We start from the raw sequence: 22,937 nt of genomic DNA, 5'->3' as shown, positions 1-22,937 counted from the left end.
AAGTGCAATATATCAGCTATCTACTTTCATAAACACATGAGATAAAATAGCCAAATCAAATGAGCACGAGCTAATAGATCCAATACAACAATACAACAATAGTTCCTACAACTAGTTAACAACAAGTAGGCCAGGCAAAGAGGAAGGGTAGTGTTTCCTGAAGAGGTGGGTCCTCAATAATACTCATGATAAAATGGTACAATTTTTTTCTACTCGGCCTGTGTCTCATAGGAGGACTGTGGACAGTCCAGAAACCCGTCTACCAGTGACATCATCGTTAGGCATGTTTTTTTTCCAACAAGATTTCATTTTTTTAATTTCGTTTTTTATTAACACGAGAACAATGGCTTCTTTTATTGCATTGCAACTTTCCAGGAATAGAAAGCCTGCAGTTTCTATTAGCTTGGATTCCCCATTGATGATGTCACTGGTAGACAGGACTCTGAACTGTCCACAGCCCTCCTCTGAGACACAGACCGAGTAGAAAAAAATGGTACCATTTTATCATGAGTATTAGTGAGGACCAATTATATGAAGGTAGGTTGAAAAGCGGTGTAGTCGTCCTTTAAAACAATTGCTTTCTCAATGGACTGTCAGTGTTGGAGCAGTGTTGGGTCTTAGTCATGGTCTTTTGAATACATTTTAGTCAATTTAGTTTTAGTCATATTTTAGTCATGTGAAATGTTTTGCTTTCAGACTAGTTTTAGTTGACTAAATTTACAGTTGGTTTAGTCGATTAAAATCTATGTTGGCGGGCCTTGATGGCGTCGTAATGCTTGATTTATATTTCGCTGTGTACCGAAAATAGCCGATCTACAAGTCGACATCCAGTCGTGATGCGACGCGTTGTAGGGTTTGTAGATCGGTTATGTTCGGAGAGCGACACCCGCACTCAACCAAGCATAAAATGTTGGCGAAATTGGCAGTATATTTTGTCATAGTTTTAGTCATCATAGCTTAGTTTTTATTGTATATACCCTAGGTGGGGTTGGTGAAAGGGCCTTTCTGTGTGGAGTTTGCATGTTTGCCCCGTGTCCCCTAGGGTAGGTACCCTCACAAAAACATGCAGTAATCCTGGTCTCTATATATGCCTCCCCCTGGTCAGCCGGGGCGCCTGATGGAGGGGAAAGAGAATAACGTGTTCCTTCCAGGCGCTACGTCCTACCGGGGAAACCCCCCCCCCTGTCAGGTGATAAGAAGCGGCCTGTTCACTCCTCATGCATTGAAGGAGGCATGAGCTCAGTCTGGGCTCTCCCTAGGCTGGCAGAGGGAGAGTAGCGCCCAGGATTACATGGGCAATTGGCACTGGGTGAAAAAATGGGTTACAAAATCGTGGGATAAAAATAAATGATTTAAAAAAGCATAGTTTTTATTTAGTTTTCGTCAGTGAAAGACAGGTAGTCAACGAACCTTTTTCATAGGTTTAGTCGATGAAATTGACACAGTCACACACTGTTATTCTTCTTTTTCATTGTTATTGTTGTTGTGACGTGATTGTAGGTCTGAAGGCGTTGACCTACGTGGTTCAGCAGGACGTCAACCTGGCCCTGCAGCACCAGATGACCATCATCGAGTGTCTGGACCACTCTGATGTCATCATCAAACGTGAGGTGAGACATGATGTCACTCTGATGTCATCATCAAACACATGATGTCACTCTGATGTCTGATGTTCAATATTTAGTTCAGTGACCATCAAACACATCATGTGTTTGATGGTCACTGAACTAAATATTGAACCCGATTGCCGCAAGACACACACAATATTCCGACTAGTGTTGATTTTGACAGCAAATTTTGATTCAGTTTCAGTCATAGTCTTTTGAATCAAATGCCATTTCGTTTTTGTCATATTTTAGTCATCAGAAACGTTTCACTGGTAATCCACCGTTGATTTAGTCGACTAAATGTATTTTTGCGTTGCCTTGATGGCATCATAATGATTTTACACTTGATTGCATGCTGAAAATCTACAAGCTCACAACATGTTGCAGCAGGACCCATTGTGAGCTTGTAGATCTGCTATCTTTTGAGCGACACACCTGAGCGCAACCAAGCATAAAATGACTTTAAATGTCTTTTAGTTCTACTGGATCTCTTCTCCACTAGTCCCTCCTAGTTTTTATTTCTTCACGAAACTGTCAATATATTTTAGCCTTGGTTTTAGTTATTATTTAGTTTTCGTCAGTGAAAAAAGGTAGTCGACGAACATTTTTTGTCATAGTTGTAGTCCACGAAATCAACACTGATTCTTTTTTACACTAAAACCTATTTTTTTCAGAGAGACCGATAAGGAGAAAATAAACATTATTATCGACCTTTCTCTGTCCCAGCAACACACTAGAGATCAAGCACCAGTAAACATTGGACATCCGTAAGATGGCACCCACTTGTATATAGACCATTTGTGTGCCATTTCTCCTCTAGTGGCTACTAATTGGATGCCCTATCTTTCTATTCCCACGGTCTTTGGGGATCTCACTACACCCATAAACGGGTGTTTCTCCCAGGGACCGCCCCTTATGTTCTGTGTCACACACACTGTTGTGTCTGATGCACGTGCTTGTCGGCTTGCATTGGCTCGTCTTGTCAAGCTAAGCTAATTTGAGCTAGCCACGTTGAATGTCGACAAGATTTCTGAACCAAAAATACTTTTCGTATCGGTATTCAAGTGTTATGTGCAGGAGCGAGGGCATCGGTGTGGTCGGTGCGGTCACCGGGCACTCACTCACTCAATCGCACTAGCGCTCCTGCTAAACCACACCCACTGATATGTCCTGCTAAATGGGGCGGAAGTGGCTCAGGGGTAGAACGGCCGGATGGTTTGTAGTGAGACCCGAGATAGAAGCTGGTGTATTGTGGGTTTGATTGTGTTATGGCATGATGGTGTTGCTTGCCGAAAATAACTGATCCACAAGCTACCAGCAAGTACATCAGTTCCTGTCGGCAAGGGACTCGGGTGTAAGACTGTGCATTTCCTCCTAGACACTGGAGCTGCTCTACCGGATCACCAATGAACAGAACGTAGTCGTCATCGTAGAGAAGATGTTGGACTTCCTCCACCTGTGTAAAGACGAATACACCATCACCGACCTGGTGGGGAAGGTGGCTGAACTGGCAGAAAAATATCCTTTTATCACACTGATCATTACTTTACTTTATATTTATATATATGAGATTTGACTACACACCGCCTCTCGTACAATTCCAGGAGGGAGAGCGATACATATAGTGTATTATGTTATATGAATACATTGTGTAGTCCTATATGATGTACTATTATGTTCCTACATCATCAGTGTGTATCCCCCAGATCCTATATGATGTCCTATATGTTCCTATATTATCAGTACGTATGCCCCAGACAACAGCTGGTTCATAGAGACCATGAACACAGTGTTCACTCTGGGAGGAGACTCCATGCAACCTGACATCCAGAACAACTTCCTCAGACTGCTGTCTGACGGTAAGAATGTTATTTTACTTCATTTAATGAACAGCACATCATAATGTAATATTAACTCACTGACTGCCAGAGTTAAAACGTCATCTATAGCTGCCCTTGCCAGCGATTCCGAGCGTTTTCACTAACCTCAAAAAAATAATTATAGAATATATATATTTTTTTTCTTCTCAACGATCCATCCGTCGATCGCTTTAAAAGACATAGGGGAGTCTCGTAGAATCGAAGACTTTTTTTTGTAATAATCCATTCCATAGTTATGGGCAGTTTGTGTTCGCCAAAAAGCATACATAAACCAGCTCCATTTTGTTGTGATCTATGGCAGGTCTGTCTGGTGTCACGTGGTAATATCTCCCACTGAAACCTGTCTGGTGTCACGTGGTAATATGTCCCACTGACGAAGGTTGGATTTAGTTAGTTAGTTTATTTATTTCGGTCATGGTTTACAAAAACAAAACAGTTGAGCATACAAAATAGATGGATGGATAGTCGAAACGTGTGTTTCTTGTATAAGGCATATGGAGTGACTTATCTCGTCACTCTGAGTGAAGTGTGACCCTTCACTCTTGCCAAATATTCACGTTTTAAGAGGACAACAATGCAGCAGAGGAGTCCGGGCACGGTGGTAACAAAAGGTTTTGTTTCATTGTGTCATCAGGGGCAGACAACACGGAGGACACAGAGTTGAGGCTGTTGGCTGTAGACTCATATGTGTCTCTGCTTCAGGGAGACGTTCACACACTGCCTCAACGCTTCTTACAGGTCATCAGCTGGGTGAGATACACACTACATAGACACCACACACACACACACACGCACACGCACACGCACACGCACACACACACGCACACACACATAGCCGTGGGAAGTGGGGGTGCTGTGGGGGCTGCAGCACCCCCTGAAAATAAAGTATGAAAAATTAAAAAATTAAAGAAAAAAAAGCTAAAAACATTTTTGCACAATGTGCCTGTTGTTGTTGGTCGTTATTTGGGGGTGATTTAGTGCAATAAGTGTTCTGGAACCGAATTAACCGAATTAAATTAACAAAAGAACCGCCGAAACCGGCCAGAAACCGCAAATGTTCGTGCGCACACGCTAGGCACGCATGCGCGCGCGCTGTGCGCATACAGCACCCGTAACCTACAACGTCTTCCCACGGCCCTGCACACACCACATAGACACCACACACAGAGAACCGAGCCGGTTTGGGGCCAAGATATTGACATGTCCCTCGCGGGCACCAGTCGGATCCGTTCCAATTGCCATGGGTCTCGGTTGGATCCATTTGAAATGGATGGACCCGTATGGCCCCGACGCCCAGCTTTTTATCATTATTATTATATCAATCTCTTTAACCTTCGGTTTTAAAATAGAGACATAATATGCGTTGTAATTACGCTGCTAAATCCATATTGTCTGTTCTCAGTCACATATTGAATGAGGCCCGTTTTAAACAGCCGATTGAAACGCAGCCAATCTCAAGCGTTGCCCTGCTGAACACCATGGAGGTTTTTAACCCATTAAGACCTGGAACTGTGTCATTTTTAGATTTGAGCTAAAAAGCATTATTTTAAACTTTGGGCTATTCAAAAATCGCAGATCTACAAGCTCATAGCGCGGCACCGAGTGCCGCGCTACGAGCTTGTAGATCTGCTATTTTTGAAAATTCGTGAAAATGTGTGCAAATCTTTGAATATATATATTTTTAAAGCGAACATTTTTAACTCAAATCTTTGCTTCTGGGGGGTCCCTGGAACAACATATTTTGATGGGGGTCCGCGGCCAAATTCATATATTTTTGGGGGTCCTTGACATGAAAAAGTTTGAGCACCACTGATATAGAAACATACGTTTTTCAGAAAACTGTTGAGATTTAGGAGACATGTAGAATCGGCTTCAGGTCTCAATGGGTTAAGCAGGTGAAACGTCATCTGTGTGGAGCATGTTTATGGACATAATCTGCGGGGACGGGCGGTATAAAGTCGATTAAAAAAGTCTGTCTGCAACACAAAGCAGAACGCATGCGACACAGCTCGTCTGCAGTCCAGAATGGGTCTAGAGCAGGGTTTCTCAAAGTGGTCCAGGGGTGCCTCAGAATATTTGTAAGGTTTTGAATGTTTTGACACTTTTGGACCTACACCAAATCTCTTTGTCATAAATAGCAGATCTATAGATCTAGATCTATCTTGTAGATCTGCTATTTTTGACGACTGTTCCACCCAGAGTGGTTAAACGTAAAAGTATCGAATTATTTTCAACCTGCCCAAATGGAAATTGATATTCTCTCAAGTTTTCCTCATGACATACTGTGTCTTAGGCGGAAATATTTACATTTTTAAGTACCGTAATATGACATAAATGAAGGGTCCTATAAGTAAGCAAGTAACAATGTAATTCAGGGGTGCCGTGGATGAAAAAGTTGTTTACAGGGGTGACCTGAGCCAAAAAGGTTTGAGAACCACTGGTCTGGAGACCAGTGGTTTAGCCAAAAATAGCAGATCTACAAGCTCACAAATCTTTGTGTGATGTGATTATTTTTTTTTACATTAACCACTTGAATCCCTTTTTCTGAGGAGAACTTTAGCCAAAAATAGCAGATCTACAAGCTCACAGCTTGTAGATCGGCTATTTTTGGCAAAGAGTTATGGGTGTAGAGGGAAAAAAGAGCAGCAAAAGTTTATCTGAAACACGTTTTTTTTTTTACAATATAGAGGGGGTCCCTGCTTCATCTCTCTCTCAGCTAGGGGGTCCTTGGCCTGAAAACGTTGAAGACCCCTGCTCTAGGGAGTACTCTCCCCTCAGAGATAGTCTCCAGTAGGTTTCATTGTTCTCTCTCTCTCTCTCTGTCTGTCTGTCTGTCTGTCTGTCTGTCTGTCTGTCTGTCTGTGTGTTCAGGTGCTGGGTGAGTACTCTGCCCTCAGAGAGGGTCTCCAGACCGCCACGGTCCTCAGGCTGCTGCTCAAGCTGCTGGACATGAAGCACAGCAGCAGCGACACCAGGATCTGGGCCCTGGCAGCCATGTGCAAGCTGCAGTGTGAGGGTCCTGCGGGTCTGGGTCTGCTGCAGGACAAGCTGCAGTGTGAGGGTCCTGCGGGCCTGGGTCTGCTGCAGGACAAGCTGCAGTGTGAGGGTCCTGCAGGTAGGGGCTGTCACAATTATTACATAATCGTTGAATCGCAGACATTTGTCTCCCCGTGTCCGCTAGGGTAGATACCCCCACAAAAAACATGTAGTAATCCTGGTCACTATACCGCCTCCCCCTGGTCAGCCGGGGCGCCTGATGGAGGGGAAAGGAACTGGTTGGAATAACGTGTTGCTTCCACGCGCTACGTCCTACCGGGAAAACTCCCCCCTGTCAGGTGATAAGAAGCGGCTTGCTAGCTCCTCATGCGTTGAATGAAGCATGAGCTCAGTTCGGGGCTCTCCCCAGGCTGGCAGAGGGAAAGTAGCGCCCAGGATTACATAGGCAATTGGCACTGGCTGAAAAAAATGGGTTACAACATTTTGGGATAAAAAAATAAAATAATAATTGTCGAATCGCAATTATTTTTGCATAATCGTCGTAATCGTTTCCATGTTGGAAAATTTCCATTCATTTTGAAACATTTTCAAAAAACATTGGAAATAGACGATCTACGAGCTCACGACGTGGCTACGTTGTGAGCTCGTAGATCGTCTATTTGCAGTGTTTTTGGTTATTTCCCCCAAAAAAATCAAACATTTTTGAAAGTGTAAAATTACATTTTTTGTATATTTTTGTTATGTGTCATATCTGCCCTGTGCAACTTCAACACCTACAGTATACAAGCCAAACAGAAATGTCATTTGTATTCATAATGTTATGTTAGCCAGCGTTCAATGACAATTAAATTGTTAATCGCAGGTTATTTGTGGGACAATGAATGGTCATGTAAAATGTCACATTGTGTGACGACAGTCCTACCCGCAGGAGGCCAGGGTCTGCTGGGTCTGCTGCAGGACGTGTGTGAGAGCTACGCCGGATCCCTGGACACCGTGCTCAGGCAGAAGGTCCACGAGCTGCAGCTTCTCAGCCAGGACCCAGAGCTCCGGGCCAGGGTCCTGATGAGTCCACCACGACGCCATCAGGAGCCCCTGGAGGTACCACCATGCACCGTATACAGAGAGGGGTTTGGATTGGTGGTTGGTGGTTGCTCACTATACACATATTAATCATATGTGATATGATGACTAAATAATTTAACGAGCTGGTTCAGATCATTTTAACCCATTAAATCCGGGAACGCATCTGTGTCACTTTAGATTTCTTTGGCTAAACTTTTTTTTTTCCAGAAATAGCAGATCTACAAGCTCATAGCGCAGCACTCGGTGCTGTGCTATGAGCTTGTAGATCTGCTATTTAAAAAAAAAAAACATAGTGAAAATATGTGCAAATATTTGTGTGTATATATATAAACATTTTTTAACTCAAATCCTTGCTTCTGGGGGTCCCTGGAACAAAATATTGTGAGTGGGGGGGGGGGGGGGGGTCCTTGACATGAAAAAAGTTTGAGAACCACTGATATTATAGCAACATAGAATTTAGAAGACATTGGTAGAACCCCCAGAATAAATGATTTGAGTTACAAATGTTCGCTTTAAAAAAACATATATTCAAAGATTATTTTTTAAATTGATGGCTTGCTTTTGCTGCTATTTATGAATAGCCCAAAGTATAAAATAATGGTTATAGCTATAAAAATCTAAAATGACACAGTATGTGTTCCTGGGTTGATTGAGTTAAGACCCCACCCAAGTGGAAAAAGCGGAACTCCAAAAATAATCGTTGCAAGACAGGCTCGGATGCAGTGTTTCCAATACAATTTAACCACCTGTTACAGTATCTGTGTCATACGATGTCAAGACCAGGCCTGGAATTTCGTCATTTTAGGGGCAAGGCCACTTGGCCTTTGGTGTTGTAATTTTTTGGAGGGCACAAAGGCCAAATGCCAGGGCAGGAAGGCCATCAAAAAAAAAAAATGTTTAAGTCCAAAAAAGTTTTTTAAGTCCACGGAAATAATGCATTTAACTTGAAGGTTAAGGATCATTGTATTTTAATATATTATAAGAATTGTATAACTATCTGTGAAATATAACCCATTTATTTCACAAAATAATGTGTTGGCAAATTACCAATATTTGGTTATATAGGTCTCAATATGTCACATTCAGCCCTGGACTTCACTGACTGAAGTAGGGGTCACATTAATCACATTAGATTCACAGATTAGGGGTCTTCAACCTTTTCAGGCCAGGGACCCCCAAACTGATGGGGTGATGGAGCAGGGACCCCCTACCTCGTAGGGTAGGTAGGGGGTAGGCTACTATATATATCATATATTTATGTATAAATTTGTGTTTTATATAAATACACATGAAAAAAATGCCTGCTCCTACGCACAGGTTGACCCAGTAGGTGTGCAAAAGGACCTTTCTCAGGGGCGTCAATTGGGTATGGCAAGGCATGGCAGGTGCCATACCTTGGCTCCAGAAAAAAAAAGAGAAATAAAATCATGAATAGTAGCCTAATGCAGGTGTAAGACCATTGTGTTTGCATTATGTTATAGGTATAATCTAATGCATAGTTTCTATGCATTTCAGGGGTTTTGGGGGGGTTGACCCCCTAAAAAAAAGGATAGATGTCCCTTATTTTAATCTCTGGGAGTTGGCAACCCTAACCTTGCCATACCTTAGCTTTTGCTGAACTGACACCACTGATCTTTCTCTACAAAATATTTATACACATACCATGTTATTGTGCATTCATTACTAAGCTATTAAAATATGTCATGTTATGTTTAAAGACAAATTTACATTTTTGAAAACAAAAAGAATGAAAAAGAGTTTTTTAAGTTTTTAAAAACAAAAATATTTTTTAATCAAACAACAATTTCACGGACCCCCTGCAGTACCTTCGCGGACCCCCTAGGGGTCGCGGACCCCCTGCAGTACCTTCGCGGACCCCCTGTTGAAGACCTCTGGTAGAGATTTTGTCTTTTCCCCACAAGTTATTTTCATTCAAATGAAATGTGATTGAACTTGCACTAATAATGACTTTAGTTGATTTTTCACTCTTTAAAATATAGTATTTCTTAATTATTAATAATTACAGCTTGTAGATTAGCTATTTTCACGATTTTAAATTGTTTTTAAATAATAATAAAAAAGGAACATACAAGATTTCCACCCCACAGCCATAATATATAGCCAATATACTGTATGGTTCTGTATGAGTCCGTTTTTGCAGATTTCATTCTAATTGGCTACTATGCCTGCATATGAATTTCATGAGCCTGGGTAGGTCACCCTGGCTTGGCGGAGATATGCCCTGTTGCGCACACTCCACACACTGCGCTGCAGGTGAAAGTAATTCACTTAACGAGGGCTGTGTTGCGCACCAACAAACGGACTAAAACTGTCACATTCTAGCTGTTGAAATAAACTTCCCAATTAGAACATTGTTGACAAACGAACAGATATTATGGATGTGGTTTGCAAAAGGAATATATATTTCTTGTCCATCAGAGCGGTGAGGTCACTCTTTTGTGTGATATTGATAGCCTAAACTTTTAATTTGTCTGCAGTTATTCTGTTGCTTGCTTTATATTAAGACTTATAATTTGGGGATTTCGCTGTATTTTATTAGATGTATTCATCTATATTTTGCTGTTGAAAAAAACATCGGGGCACATCGCTCTGTAGGACTACGGAATCCTCTCTCTCTCTCAGGCTAGAAATCAAACCTACCATTCAACAGGCTGCGTTAGATTTTTCTCCGGTTTGGCCCGGTAATGCTTTTGTGTCTATTACACTGTGTTGCGGGATTCCAAAGGTTCATAGGAGGCTCAAAATCAAACCTACCTACCACTGTGCATGTTGTAGCTGCGCAGCTCAACCAAAGGGACTGGTGTCTAAAAAAAACGTATTGACAGGAAAATCGCGCAGAGGAAAAACTGTGAAATCAGTTGCTGGGCGCAGCTGGGGCACCACGGCCACTGTGGCCGTGAAGGCATGTCATTATTCGAGGGGCACACGGCCAATGAGAGGGGCAACGACGGCCATGGCCGCCGTGGCCGCCGTGAAATTCCTGCCCTGGTCAAGACGCATTGTGAGCTTGTGTAGACCTGCTATTTTTGCTATTTAGCAACATTTAGAAAGAAATAGAGATAGAATAAAATAATGTTTGCCTACAATGACATGCCCAAAAGAGGAAGAGAAAAAGTCCAGGGAACTGTCATTGGCTGAGCTGTAAACACAGAGCCTGTGATTGGCTGGGCTGTAACACGACCTGTGATTGGCTGGGCTGAAACACAACCTGTGATTGCCAAGCCCTGCCCTGCCTGCCTTGCGATTGGCTGAATGCAAAAACGACCGCTGGGAGAGTCGGAGGTCGGTTCCCGGTTCGATCCCGGGAACTTCTTGGAATTGTTACCGTTCCAAGAAACTGAACCCCTAACTGCTCCGGATGAGCAGCTCGGTGCCTTGCATGGTTTCCTCTGCCACTGGTGTGTGAAATCTGTGAATGTGTAATGCACACTGTAAAGCGCTTCGGATAAAGGCGCTATATAAATGCACCATTTAGCATTTTATTTACCATTTACCATTTTTGCTGTGAAACTAGTTAGTGTGGTTCTGCTCTTGGCCACCAGAGATCACTGTGAACCTCATGGAGGTTACACTAAACATCTTATTTGTCTCTGTCTAATACTGTGTCCAAAACTGTTACTTTTCAGGATTCAAACACAAAAATAGCCGATCTACGTTCACGATGCGCCGTGTTTTGAGCTTGAAGATTGCCTATTTTTGCTACATTTGTGTGACACTTTAGTATGAAGACGTATGGCATTAATTTATGAAAAAAACATAAAAGGTTTCTGCCCAATATTTCTGGAGTCATGTGTATTTTACATTATATTTCTTATTAACATGGGTATCATGTGTTTTTTACATTATATTTCATATTAACATGGTATCATGTGTATTTTACATTTTACATTTTGTTTTTCAGGTGGATTCCTCGCTGTCGTTTTTAGACGGCTTCGTGTCGGAGGCGTTGGCTGCGGGGGCCGCGCCGTACAAACCCCCCCATCAGAGACAAGAGGAACTGAGCCAGAACAAAGGTACCGACCTCACTGAACATGTTCCCACACGCTGTTACCTCACTGAACACGTTCCCACACACTGTTACCTCACTGAACACGTTCCCACACACTGTTACCTCACTGAACATGTTCCCACACACTGTTACCTCACTGAACACGTTCTCACACGCTGTTACCTCACTGAACATGTTCCCACACGCTGTTACCTCACTGAACATGTTCCCACACACTGTTACCTCACTGAACATGTTCTCACACGCTGTTACCTCACTGAACATGTTCCCACACGCTGTTACCTCACTGAACATGTTCCCACACACTGTTACCTCACTGAACATGTTCTCACACGCTGTTACCTCACTGAACATGTTCCCACACGCTGTTACCTCACTGAACATGTTCTCTCACGCTGTTACCTCACTGAACATGTTCTCTCACGCTGTTACCTCACTGAACATGTTCTCACACCCTGTTACCTCACTGAACATGTTCCCAATGCATGCATGTGTTTATTATAGAGACTCATATATATATGTATGAGACTCATACAAGCTCAAGTTTAAAATAATGGTTAAAGTGGTTAAAATCTAAAATGACATAATGCTTTCCTGGTTTAAATGGATTAATGAATGTTTTAACCCATTAAGACCTGGAACTGTGTCATTTTTAGATTTGAGCTAAAACGCATTATTTTACACTTTGGGCTATTTTTGAAAATTCGTGAAAATGTGTGCAAATCTTTGAATGTATATATTTTTAAACGTTTTTAACTCAAATCTTTGCTTCTGGGGGGTCCCTGGAACAAAATGTTTTGATGGGGGTCTGTGGCCAAATACATATAATTTTGGGGGTCCCTTGACATGAAAAAGATTGAGCACCACTGATATAGAAACATACGTTTTTCAGAAAACTGTTGGGATTTAGGAGACATGTAGAATCGTCTTCAGGTCTCAATGGTTTAGTGGATCCCTAAGGTCTGGCCCTGGTTGTTGTCAGTATGTAATAATGTTGTTGTTAACTACAGTAGGTCCTTTGTAGCTCAATACTGTACATTCTCCCAGTCATGCTTGGTACCACTCTCTGGTCTTGGACAAATATAACGTCTCTAAAGTGTTGCACAGAGATTTCAATGATACTCATAACTGCGTCAGGGTCCCGCTGAAACGTGTGTTGATTGGCGCTGATCGCCGCTGCATGTCCTGTGATTGGCTAGGCAGAGTGCAGCCAGCCAATCACAAGACAGGGTAAGGCGGGACATGGAGCGCAAAGGAGAGCAAAACTAACCTTAACACATATGGATTAAACTGGGGAAACTCAAGCTGCGCTCCCGAAAGGGGCGGTGTGGTTGTATAATGTTGTTGTTGTTTGTAATGTTGTTGTTGTTGTTGTTGTTTCAGCAATGAACATGGAGCCATACAGTCTGTCTCTGTCTGTCAGTATGTCAGCAGACAGACTGTCTCCCACGCTGAGGTCTGTGAGCTCCGGACTGTCCGGGAACAGCACTGAACTATCACACAAAGGAGGGTACGTTAAAGCATTCTGCACTCCCATGTATACAGCTTTCCTGTGGTGCACATACAAGAAAGGTAGCATGCGGAGGCTTAAATTGGCCTACAATGATGCCCTGTGGATACTTAACACATTACCTGCCAAAGACGGACTTGTCCGTCTTTTAAAATACACCCGTTTACCGCCAAAGACGGACATGTCTGTAGATATCGCTATCCAAAGATTTACTGCTCCATTCACTCCCTGGTTAACTTATTACTTAAAAATCCTGTATCTCGGCTCCTGTGTGTGTAATGAGGGGATCACCGTGAGGATGGTGATCACAGAAAATATTTTGTGACTACTTAAAAAATGGTTAAAAAAGGGTTACAAACAAGTGACTACCCACTATCTAGGGACCCTAACACATTCCCTGCCAGAGTTTTTTTTTGAATCCACACTTGTGAGGCTCTCTTAACCCATTTTGGGCGGGAACCCCTATTTGTAACTACAGTATACCTTCCAGGGCGGGAACCCCTTTTGGGGTTGCTGTTGCTATGTACAGTATATAGCAACATACATTTGTTGTAATTTTTGAATAAATATTTGACGTTTTTTAAACATCGGTATCGGCCAGCAATGTCCATATCGGTGCATCCCTATTATGATTATGACTGTTGTTTCTGCATCAACATTCCCAGAGATAGATACATTTATAAATGAACAAACGTTTTAGCTTGTTGCCCTGTAAATAGTTTACAACATTTTTCAGAAGAAGAAAAAAAAAATTATTCCTCACTAGGGCCTGAAAATGAAGGCCCGGCCCTAACCGGGCCCTACTGGGCCGGCCCGAACAATTACCATACTTTTAGGCCCGAAAAACCCGAAGAACCCGAAAAGGTGTCGTTATGTGCTTGACGTCCTCAAAGTCACACATCCAACAAGCTTTGAACTGAGCAGATTGGACCTTCCGTTCCAGAGATAATGGCCAAAACATCTTGAAAGCAATTAAGCGGCCACTTTCGACGATTTTCGATCGCCGATTAAAGTCCACTTTGAGCTGCTGCATCCAACACATCCACCGCCATTACCGTCGGGCCTTACCACTTTTTCCCCCATCTTCACGGAACCCGAGGCTTGCCCCGACCCGACTAATAGGCTCTATGCACAGCAGCCATATTGGAAAGAAATTGGGCCCCTTCTTCCTTGCTTCCTGCACAGGTGTTACCAATGACACTAATGAAGGCTCTGTTCCATTTAGTGTAGCACAGTGGTTCTCAAACTTTTTAATTTCAAGGACCCCCATAACTCTGAGAGTGTACAAATGGAACCAAATGGACCCGGGAGGGTCCATTTGGTTCCATTTGTACACTCTCAGAGTTACACCCTCTCAAGGAACCATGAGGGTCCCTGGACCACACTTTGAGACCCACTAGTATTTCTAGTGGGGCCAACATGCACAATATCAGAACCGTGACTCTATTTGACTAGAATGGAACAGAGCCTTCATTAGTCATTTTTCTCCAAAATGGCTGCTGTGCATAGAGCCTATTATCACAGGTTGTGGACCCGGCCCGATAGGCTCTATGCACAGCAGCCGTATTGTAATACATTCACAGGTGTTACCAATGATACTAATGAAGGCTCTGTTCCATTCTGGTCAGACATAGTCAGGGTGCTGATATTGTGTGCATGTTGGCTCACTGGAAACACTCCCAAATGGCCCTTTTACGGGTGTGTAACTCTGAGAGTGTACAAATGGAACCAAATGGACCTGTAAGGTTCCATTTTTACACTCTCAGAGTTATGGGGGTCGTGGAAAAATCAGAGAACCACTGTGCTACACTAAAATGGAACAGAGCCTTCATTAGTAGTATTGGTAACACCTGTGAAGGAAGTGATAATATCGCTGCTGTGCATAGAGCCTATAGACCATATTCACACGGCGGCCATGTTTCTATGAAGTCAATGAAAGTAGCCACCCCGGGTGGCGGCACTTTCAATGTTAAATTCCAATATGGCCGCCGTGTGAATATGGTCTATAGGGCAGTGCTTCTGAAACGTTTTCATGCCAGGGACCCCCAAATTGATATATATTTGGCCGGGGACCCCCATCTGAAAATATGTTGTGCCAGGGACCCCCCAGAAGCAAACATTTGTGTTAAAATGTTTGCTTTAAAAGAAATATATTCAAAGATTTGCACAAATCTTCAAGATTTTTCAAAAATAGCAGATATACAAGCTCATAGCGCTTGTAGATCTGCTATTTTTGAATAGCCAAAGTATAAAAGGTTAAAACTATTGTGATGCTATTTCCACACATTTTGCTGGGGACCCCCTGGAACTCCCTCAAGGACCCCTGGGGGTCCCCGGACCCCACTTTGAGAACCAATGGCCTATAGGGTTCGGGCAGAGTTTCAGAACACTAGTTCTCACTGTTCCCATTGATGTCCTTCTCAAGGTGCAGCAGCCTGAAGCTGGACGGAGTGAGGAGGGTGTGGGGGAGGGAGGGCTACCTGGAGGAGGCGCCAGTGACCGAGGAGGTGCCCAGTCCCCTGCAGTCTCCTCCTCCTCCTTCAGGTTCCCCAGGAGGTGCAGGTTCTCCTGACAGCGCCGTAGGAGGGGCACGGGGGTCCACGCTCCTCCTCCTCCCCGGACCCCAGCAGGAGAAGAAGCAACAGCTGGCCTCGTCGCTCTTCGTTGGCCTCAGTTCCCAGAGCTCTGTATGTCTGGTGAGACACTCTTTCACTGCATGGCAATAAGCGATTTATAATAAAGAAAAGCACTTGTTAAAAACACTTTTGCATGGCACCGCTGGCCTAGCGGTTAAAGGAGAGATCCGGACATTTATTTTATCAAAGTTATCTTTGATGTGTCGCTAATCACTCACCAACATAGAAAGGGCCGTTGAGTTATTCCAGAGAATCACCTGTCGTCCAGTCTGGCGACCCCCTCCTTTGGCATAATGGGAGCCGTGTGTAAGTGCGCCTATTTTAACAGATGCAAAGTCTGTTTTTTTTCTCCTAGTACTCATGGTGGAGTCAGAACCTGGCGTCTGTGAGAGAAACAAGCAAACAGTGCCATGTCTTTCTGCACGAACGGTACATTCAGCGCGACATTCAGCGCATGTTTGAGTATCATGAGACTCCACCATGAGTACTAGGAGAAAAAAAAACTGACTTTGCGTCTGTTAAAATAGGCGAATTTCACTCTTACACACGGCTCCCATTATGCCAATGGAGGGGGTCGCCAGACTGGACGACAGGGGATTCTCTGGAATAACTCAACGGCCCTTTCTATGTTGGTGAGTGATTAGCGACACATCAGAGATAACACTTAAAATGTCCGGATCTCTCCTTTAAAGGAGAATTCCGGACTAGCCTTTTTCTTACCTTTATCTGATGTTATTATATCCTAGAGCGAGTGGTACAGTAGAACATCCCGAGTCCACCGCAGCTAAAAACGTGAAAGATGGTCCTTGCGCTAAATCGCATATTTTCATCACTCGAAAATTCACTCTCCACAGTGTTTGTGTTTGATGCGCCCCTCCCTCCGGAAGTGACACTGTGGCAAGGTTTCTGTCATTATGAACGGCAGATATCAACAAAAAAATATATTTTCGATTGATGAAAATATACGATTTAGCGCATGGACCGTCCGCTCACATTTTTTTTTTCTGCAGTGGACTCGGGATGGAGATAACAGTCATAACAATAACAGTACTAACACTAAGGCTATGTTTGCTTCACACCAGATGGGAAGGTCAGAACCAACGCCTCAGCGCTTCCGAAGAAGAGCCAAAGGTCAGGGGACGTCATCAGACTCCTCCCACTCCTCTAACAGTACCGTAGATCACACAGACCCCCGACACGCCCACCCCTCTGTGGACCCGCCTCCCACTTCAGACCCCAACCACGCCCACCTCTCTGAGGACCCGCCTCCCACTTCAGACCCCAGACACGCCCACCCCTCGCTGTATCAAGGTTATTATTTTTGCATTATTATTGTCTCCGCCAGGCCGAAAGGCCGTGTCCGTCTGTCTGTCCGTCCGTGGTTCTGTCTGTGGACAGCTAATCTCCGGCACTGTTGGCTTGATCGCAGCAAAACTGTGCACTCGCACTCCCTGGATGCCAGAGCAGAACCTCTGCCCCAAATTTGTCACATGGGTCTGTCATAGTGCCGCCAGGAGGCCGATTTGTGAAAAAAAAATGACAGTACTCCTACAGATTTTGTCCAAACATCACCAAATCGGCACACAGTATCTCTGTAGTCATTAAACGAAACAGGCCTTTCAGATTTGTTATATTACATCCTGATTGGCTAAGATTGGCTTCCAAAGTTTGCAGGAGTGCTTCGTTTTGAACAAAAAGCCTCAAATCATGAACACAGCGTGGAATTTCCGTGAACTTTTTCACGCACATTCCCACTAGGCCGAGGAAGAAATGCCACTTGAAATTTCTCAGCCTCATGGTGGCTCTATGTATAAAAGTGTAAAAGTTTGTATGCGCATTCCCTAGAGGCCAAGGAAAATCCTTTGCCCTGAATTCTTCACATATGCCTTTTATGGCACCACTTATGTGACACACATTTTTTTATATTACTTTCACACAAATCGGTATACATAATCTCTATGGTCATGTAATCAAGACAAGTGCAAGATTCAAAAAGTTCAGAAAAAATATTTTAGCAAATTTTAAAGGCAAATATTGGACTAAAACTAAGGACATTTTCTCCATGGTTTTAGGTTGTTTTGTAAAGACATTATACAGTTTCAGTTAGTTCTTCGTAAAGCTTTTCTTTGTAAAGCCTCGTTTTTGTTTTTATTTCAGTCAACTTAAATGTAGTTTTTGTTTTGTTAGTTTTAATTAACTTACTGTATACTGACCTCTGCCACAGACGCCCAGCAGTCCCAGAATTCTCTGGACGCGGCCACAACCAACGGTACCTGCGGTGTGGAAGAGCTCCTCCATCCCGTCACACACACAGACCCAGACACATCCGAGGACCAGAGGCTGGCCTCCCAGCTGCCAGTGGACCTGGCCCAGTTGCAGCGGTCAGCTCAAGGTATATGCTTTTATTAATGCAAAAACAATGGCTTCTACTTCAGCATGATAACGTTCAAGTTAGCTTGGAATCCCCGTTGATGATGTAACTCACCTTCTCACAGCTCCCTTTGCTAGTCTGGGTCGGTTCAAAGTATAAGAGTGCAACATCCCTCAATACGTCTGGTCTTTAACCCATTAATTTATGGGGAAAAAACACTCAAAAGTTAGAATATGGAGGTTTCTCTCCCGACAGCGACGATAACCTTTAACTGTACTACCTGTAAACTGTTAACGAACTTGTTAATAAAGTATTCAATGAATGGATCAATCAGGGTCTTCTGCTCTACTGCCCCTCGTATGTGGAATGCCCCCCCCCCACCCTGAGAGCACCACAGTCCACCCATGCTTTTAAAAATGGACTAAGAACATACATTTTTAACAAAGCGTTTTCTTAATTTTCTTCTTCTTCTCAATGCTCTGGAGAGAGAGAGAGAGAGAGAGAGAGAGAGAGAGAGAGAGAGAGAGAGAGAGAGAGAGAGAGAGAGAGAGAGAGAGAGAGAGAGAGAGAGAGAGAGAGAGAGAGAGAGAGAGAGAGAGAGAGAGAGAGAGAGAGAGAGAGAGAGAGAGAGAGAGAGAGAGAGAGCGAGAGCGAGAGAGCGAGAGAGCGAGAGCGAGAGCTACGTGTGTACTGTAGTTAGCATTCGTTGCAGTTTTATTATTAGGGCACTGCACCAAAGCCCTATTGAAATTTCAAAGATTGCTTTTTGGAGGGCCTAAACATACTCAAAAAGTTCCTGCCTGTTTGTTCAGATGTACTGTGTCTGAGCATGAATGCATGTTGTTGAAGGTTGTGTATGCTCTCACGCAATGCAATAGGCCTACAATCAAAACAAATACCTGATGATTGAGACGATAAGATGATGATAAGATTTATAGCTTTATCTCCCTGAAACCAACAACCAGTCCTGTCTCTGCGGTCAGGCTCATGACCTGCTTTGAGGACATCAAGTGTTGCACGGCACACACCTTTATACAGCTGAATGAAGGCAAGTTGGAAGTTGTCCTCTTTGGCTCCCTCACAGTCACTCCATCACAGGGAATACCAACGGTCTTGGCAACCTGTCCACACTTGTTAAACCCAATGTGAAACACCCTGGTGGGATGTTTGATTCTGCCTTTAAGTTTAACAAGCAGGTAAAAGCAATAGAAAAAAATCTGTTTGTTTTTCTAGTTTTGATTCATTTCCAAAATCAAGCCATTTTTCTCTAACGTAGATGTTTGAGAAAGTCCTCCATGCCTTTATATCCTTTCGCTTGGGTTACTGCAACTCCCTGTAGACAGTGCAGGCTTAATGCAAGGACTTACGGTGCTACAGCACTGAGCACCAGTGTTAAGGGGTCACCAAACGGCAGGGCAAAAGTGAAAGAACGCTCTACTATTCGGTAAAAAGAGCTGAAATATTGAAACAGTGGCCGCCGAAGAAGCGGTAAAAAGGTAAAACGCGTCGGCAGCACTCGCTGGTGAAGCGAAACCAGATGGTAACTCTATCTGCAACATACTTAAGCCGATAAAACAATTAACTAGCAGACAGTCACTATTAGGGAATACTAAACAGACAATGTTACAAATATATAATGCATATTTCCATGTAAATGACTGTGTCACAGCTTGCTTGTATGTTCTTTATGCACACGTTAGGAGTGATTGACACTCATTATTGTACTTTGATCGGTTTTCACGGGAGAAAAATAAATAAAAATCAAAACTATGCTCGTTAAGTCCTGCAGAGTTGGTCAGGGAGATGTGTCGGGAGATCAAAGAGAGAGAACTCCATATTTGTTAAAGTCACTTTAACAAACCTGTATCATGTCCCGACTTACAGAAAGGTCTCTTGGAGCCACGACCTAATCCCAACAGGAAGTCGGCCATTTGAATTTATAGTGGTGGTGTTGTTCATTTCAAGCAATTTTCACAGGTTGTACTTTAACAAACTCCTCCTAGGTGGATTGTCAGATCCGTCTCAAATTCACAGCATACACAAAAGACCTTAACGATGAAAATGTATCAAAAGCATGAGTTTTCGTAAAATGGCGTGACCGTGGCCAAGTGTCAAACTTCAACGCCAAACAGGAAGTGAAAATGGCCAATCTACAATTCCTATCGGCTGGGCTTTAAAAAGCCATAACTCCAGTTCCCAGCATGGTAAACTTCCCAAACTTAGTAGGTGCTCTTAGACGGCCAATAGGGACATGCTGTAATTGCTTAAGCCACGCCCCCTCTGTTCCATTTGGCTGGGCTGTAAACAGCCATAACTCCTGTTCTCAGCATGCTAAACTTCCCAAACATGGTTTTGACGTATTTTTTGAACAATGTGTTGTACAGGGTCATGAGTCGTCTCACTGGACTCGGTTGAAAATCCTTGTCCTTCATTACAGTTACTTAGCTCTGCTCCCTGTTCTGATTGGTCGATATTTGCCCCCAATGTGCACAGAGGTGCGAGGGCCCGGTCATCACTGCTTGCTGCTTTAATTATTTGTATTATTATCATCATCAGACATCCGGCTGCCAGTGGACCTGTCCCAGCTCCAGAGGTCAGACATCGTGCCTCTGTGCTCCAGCCAGGGCGGGGTGTCTGTGTCCGGCTGTCACGTCCAGGGAGAGGACACCCTGCTGCTGCTGCTCTTCCTGTCCAACGCCTCGGACGCACACGTCCATCACGTCCTCCTGGACATCACCTCCACACAGCTACAGGTGTGTCCAACAATGCATCACGTCCACATATCTTAGCCATGTAACGATCGAAGGATGGACAGATAGGACGGGCATGAACAATCATTTTCTGACAAGTTAAATTAACTGAATGAATAAGATCGCTACGTGTAATTTCAACCAGAGCCATACGGCTCTGATTTCAACCTGTGGCGGCAGCATGTTATGCTATGCTCCGTCGAAAGAAGGGTGTTGCGTATCGAAAATAGCAGATCTACAAGCTCACAACGCGTCCATCCGTGAGGCATTGTGCATTTGTAGGTCTGCTATGCCCGGAGAAGCTGCTGTGGGTTTAGTCCAATCAGAACGCACAGCTGCCTTTCACAGCCAATCATGTCACCAACCCTGCCTTTTGTTCCGCCTACATTAGTTAACCCTTTACTCGCTGGTTGTTTTCAAGGCTTGCAACACAGTGTTTTAAAAGACGACTTCAACAATTTTCAACCTATCTTTATGTCATTGGTCCTCACTAATGCTCATGATAATATGGTACCATTTTTGTCTACTCGATCTGTGTCTCAGAGGAGGACTGTGGACAGTTCAGAATCCTGCCTACCAGTGACATCATCAATGGCGGATCCAATCTAATAGAAACTGCAGGCTTTCTATTCCTGGATAGTTAGCATGCTATATGTTGAAAGCCATTGTTTTTGTGTTTATAAAAAAATATATAAAAAAATGTGAATCTTGTTTGAACAAAAATACCTGCCTAACGATGATGTCACTGGTAGGCAGGTTTCTAGACCTCCCGCAGCCTTCTTATGAGACAGATCCAGTAGGAAAAATATTATTATCCATATTATCGTGAGAATTAGTGAGGTGCGCATCCTCAATGATATGAAGATGGGTTGAAAATGGGTGAAGTTGTCCTTGCAATGATAAATGCTCGTTCGGATGAAAAATAAATATTTCACCGGCGAATAATCAAATATATTAAATACTAATACAAAAAACTGAATACTGAATATTGGTACTCCATATATGGAGCTAGTTATGTTTATGTTTATTAAAGGATCCCCATTAGAGTCACATGAATGAGCCTCTAGTCTTCCTGGGGTCCTGAACAAAGCAAATACAATACAAATGTACAACTAAAAATAAAAATAATAGTAAAATAAAAAAATATACATATACAATAAAAATAAAAATGAATACAAAAAGACAAATTAATATTTTAAAATCAAATCCAATAATCCAGTCAAATTAATAACTAACAGTTACGTACTTGACAAGTTACTTGCAAGGTATCTCTTGATGTGTTTTTTGAAAGTAATGTTGTCATGGATTGTACATATTAAGATGTTTTTGTCTAGAGCATTCCAGAGTTCTATTGACATATATATACCAGTGAGTTTTAGAAAATTCATTTTTGGTGCTGTTTTTGTTCTTTAGTTACCAGAAGCTGCTCCTCTGGTGTCGTACCCATGTTCAGAAGTCATGTGTAACTGTTTAGCCAAGCTAGATGGCTTATTGGTGCTAATAATGTTCCGCAGTAGCATTAGAAGACTCACCAATAATTTCTGTTCAACCATTAGCCATGCCAGATGTTCATGCATATAGTTTATATGTCTCTTATATAACATCCTAGTGCCAGACGAGCCGCTTTATCCTGAGCAACCTGTAAGCACTATATAAAGGGTGGCCGCCACCCTTGAGGTGAAATGCAATCCGTGTTACCCTGAATCTACCACTACCCCTATGACTAAGAGAGTCCAGCAACTTCTGTACTGTATGTACCAGGACATTTGGCCTTAGAACCCAAATACCTCTGCATGGTACAGGGCTCTTTAGATCCATATTCATTCTTAATCACCAGGGTTCACATCTCGGTTAAGTTCTTATCAGACACCACTGTGGTCGGTCCTACACTTAGACAACCAGTCACCTTTCCTTTGAGTAGTATTTTATATTTACATAGATGTCTATCCTGGAATGGAATATAGTAGCCAAAGAACATCTGTTTCCCAAAAGAGGCGGTACAGCTGTCTCCCGACTCAAACAGAAAACCTCCACTTTGGACTTGCATTGACTTGCAACTGTGAAAGTGTATTG

At 43.1% G+C, this 22,937-nt stretch overlaps 1 protein-coding gene across 1 annotated transcript in view; it reads left to right on the top strand.

Annotated features, from left to right (window-relative positions):
- ap4e1 (adaptor related protein complex 4 subunit epsilon 1) overlaps nt 1–22,937 on the top strand; it is a 60,206-nt gene that overhangs the window by 16,544 nt on the left and 20,725 nt on the right. Inside the window, exons 11-22 of the mRNA XM_084059407.1 lie at nt 1,501–1,610; nt 2,986–3,125; nt 3,354–3,466; nt 4,122–4,237; nt 6,359–6,602; nt 7,401–7,582; nt 11,490–11,601; nt 12,981–13,107; nt 15,533–15,803; nt 16,826–17,054; nt 17,968–18,135; nt 20,671–20,867. Coding sequence (XP_083915533.1) covers nt 1,501–1,610; nt 2,986–3,125; nt 3,354–3,466; nt 4,122–4,237; nt 6,359–6,602; nt 7,401–7,582; nt 11,490–11,601; nt 12,981–13,107; nt 15,533–15,803; nt 16,826–17,054; nt 17,968–18,135; nt 20,671–20,867 — 2,009 coding nt within the window. The remainder of the gene's footprint in view (nt 1–1,500; nt 1,611–2,985; nt 3,126–3,353; nt 3,467–4,121; nt 4,238–6,358; nt 6,603–7,400; nt 7,583–11,489; nt 11,602–12,980; nt 13,108–15,532; nt 15,804–16,825; nt 17,055–17,967; nt 18,136–20,670; nt 20,868–22,937) is intronic.

This window comes from Gymnoscopelus microlampas (genome assembly GCF_963454915.1).
Source record: "Gymnoscopelus microlampas genome assembly, chromosome: 6".
In the NCBI taxonomy this organism is placed as follows: Eukaryota; Metazoa; Chordata; class Actinopteri; order Myctophiformes; family Myctophidae; genus Gymnoscopelus; species Gymnoscopelus microlampas.
Note: the sequence above shows the minus strand (reverse complement) of the source record. Positions and strands in the feature narration are given on the sequence as shown.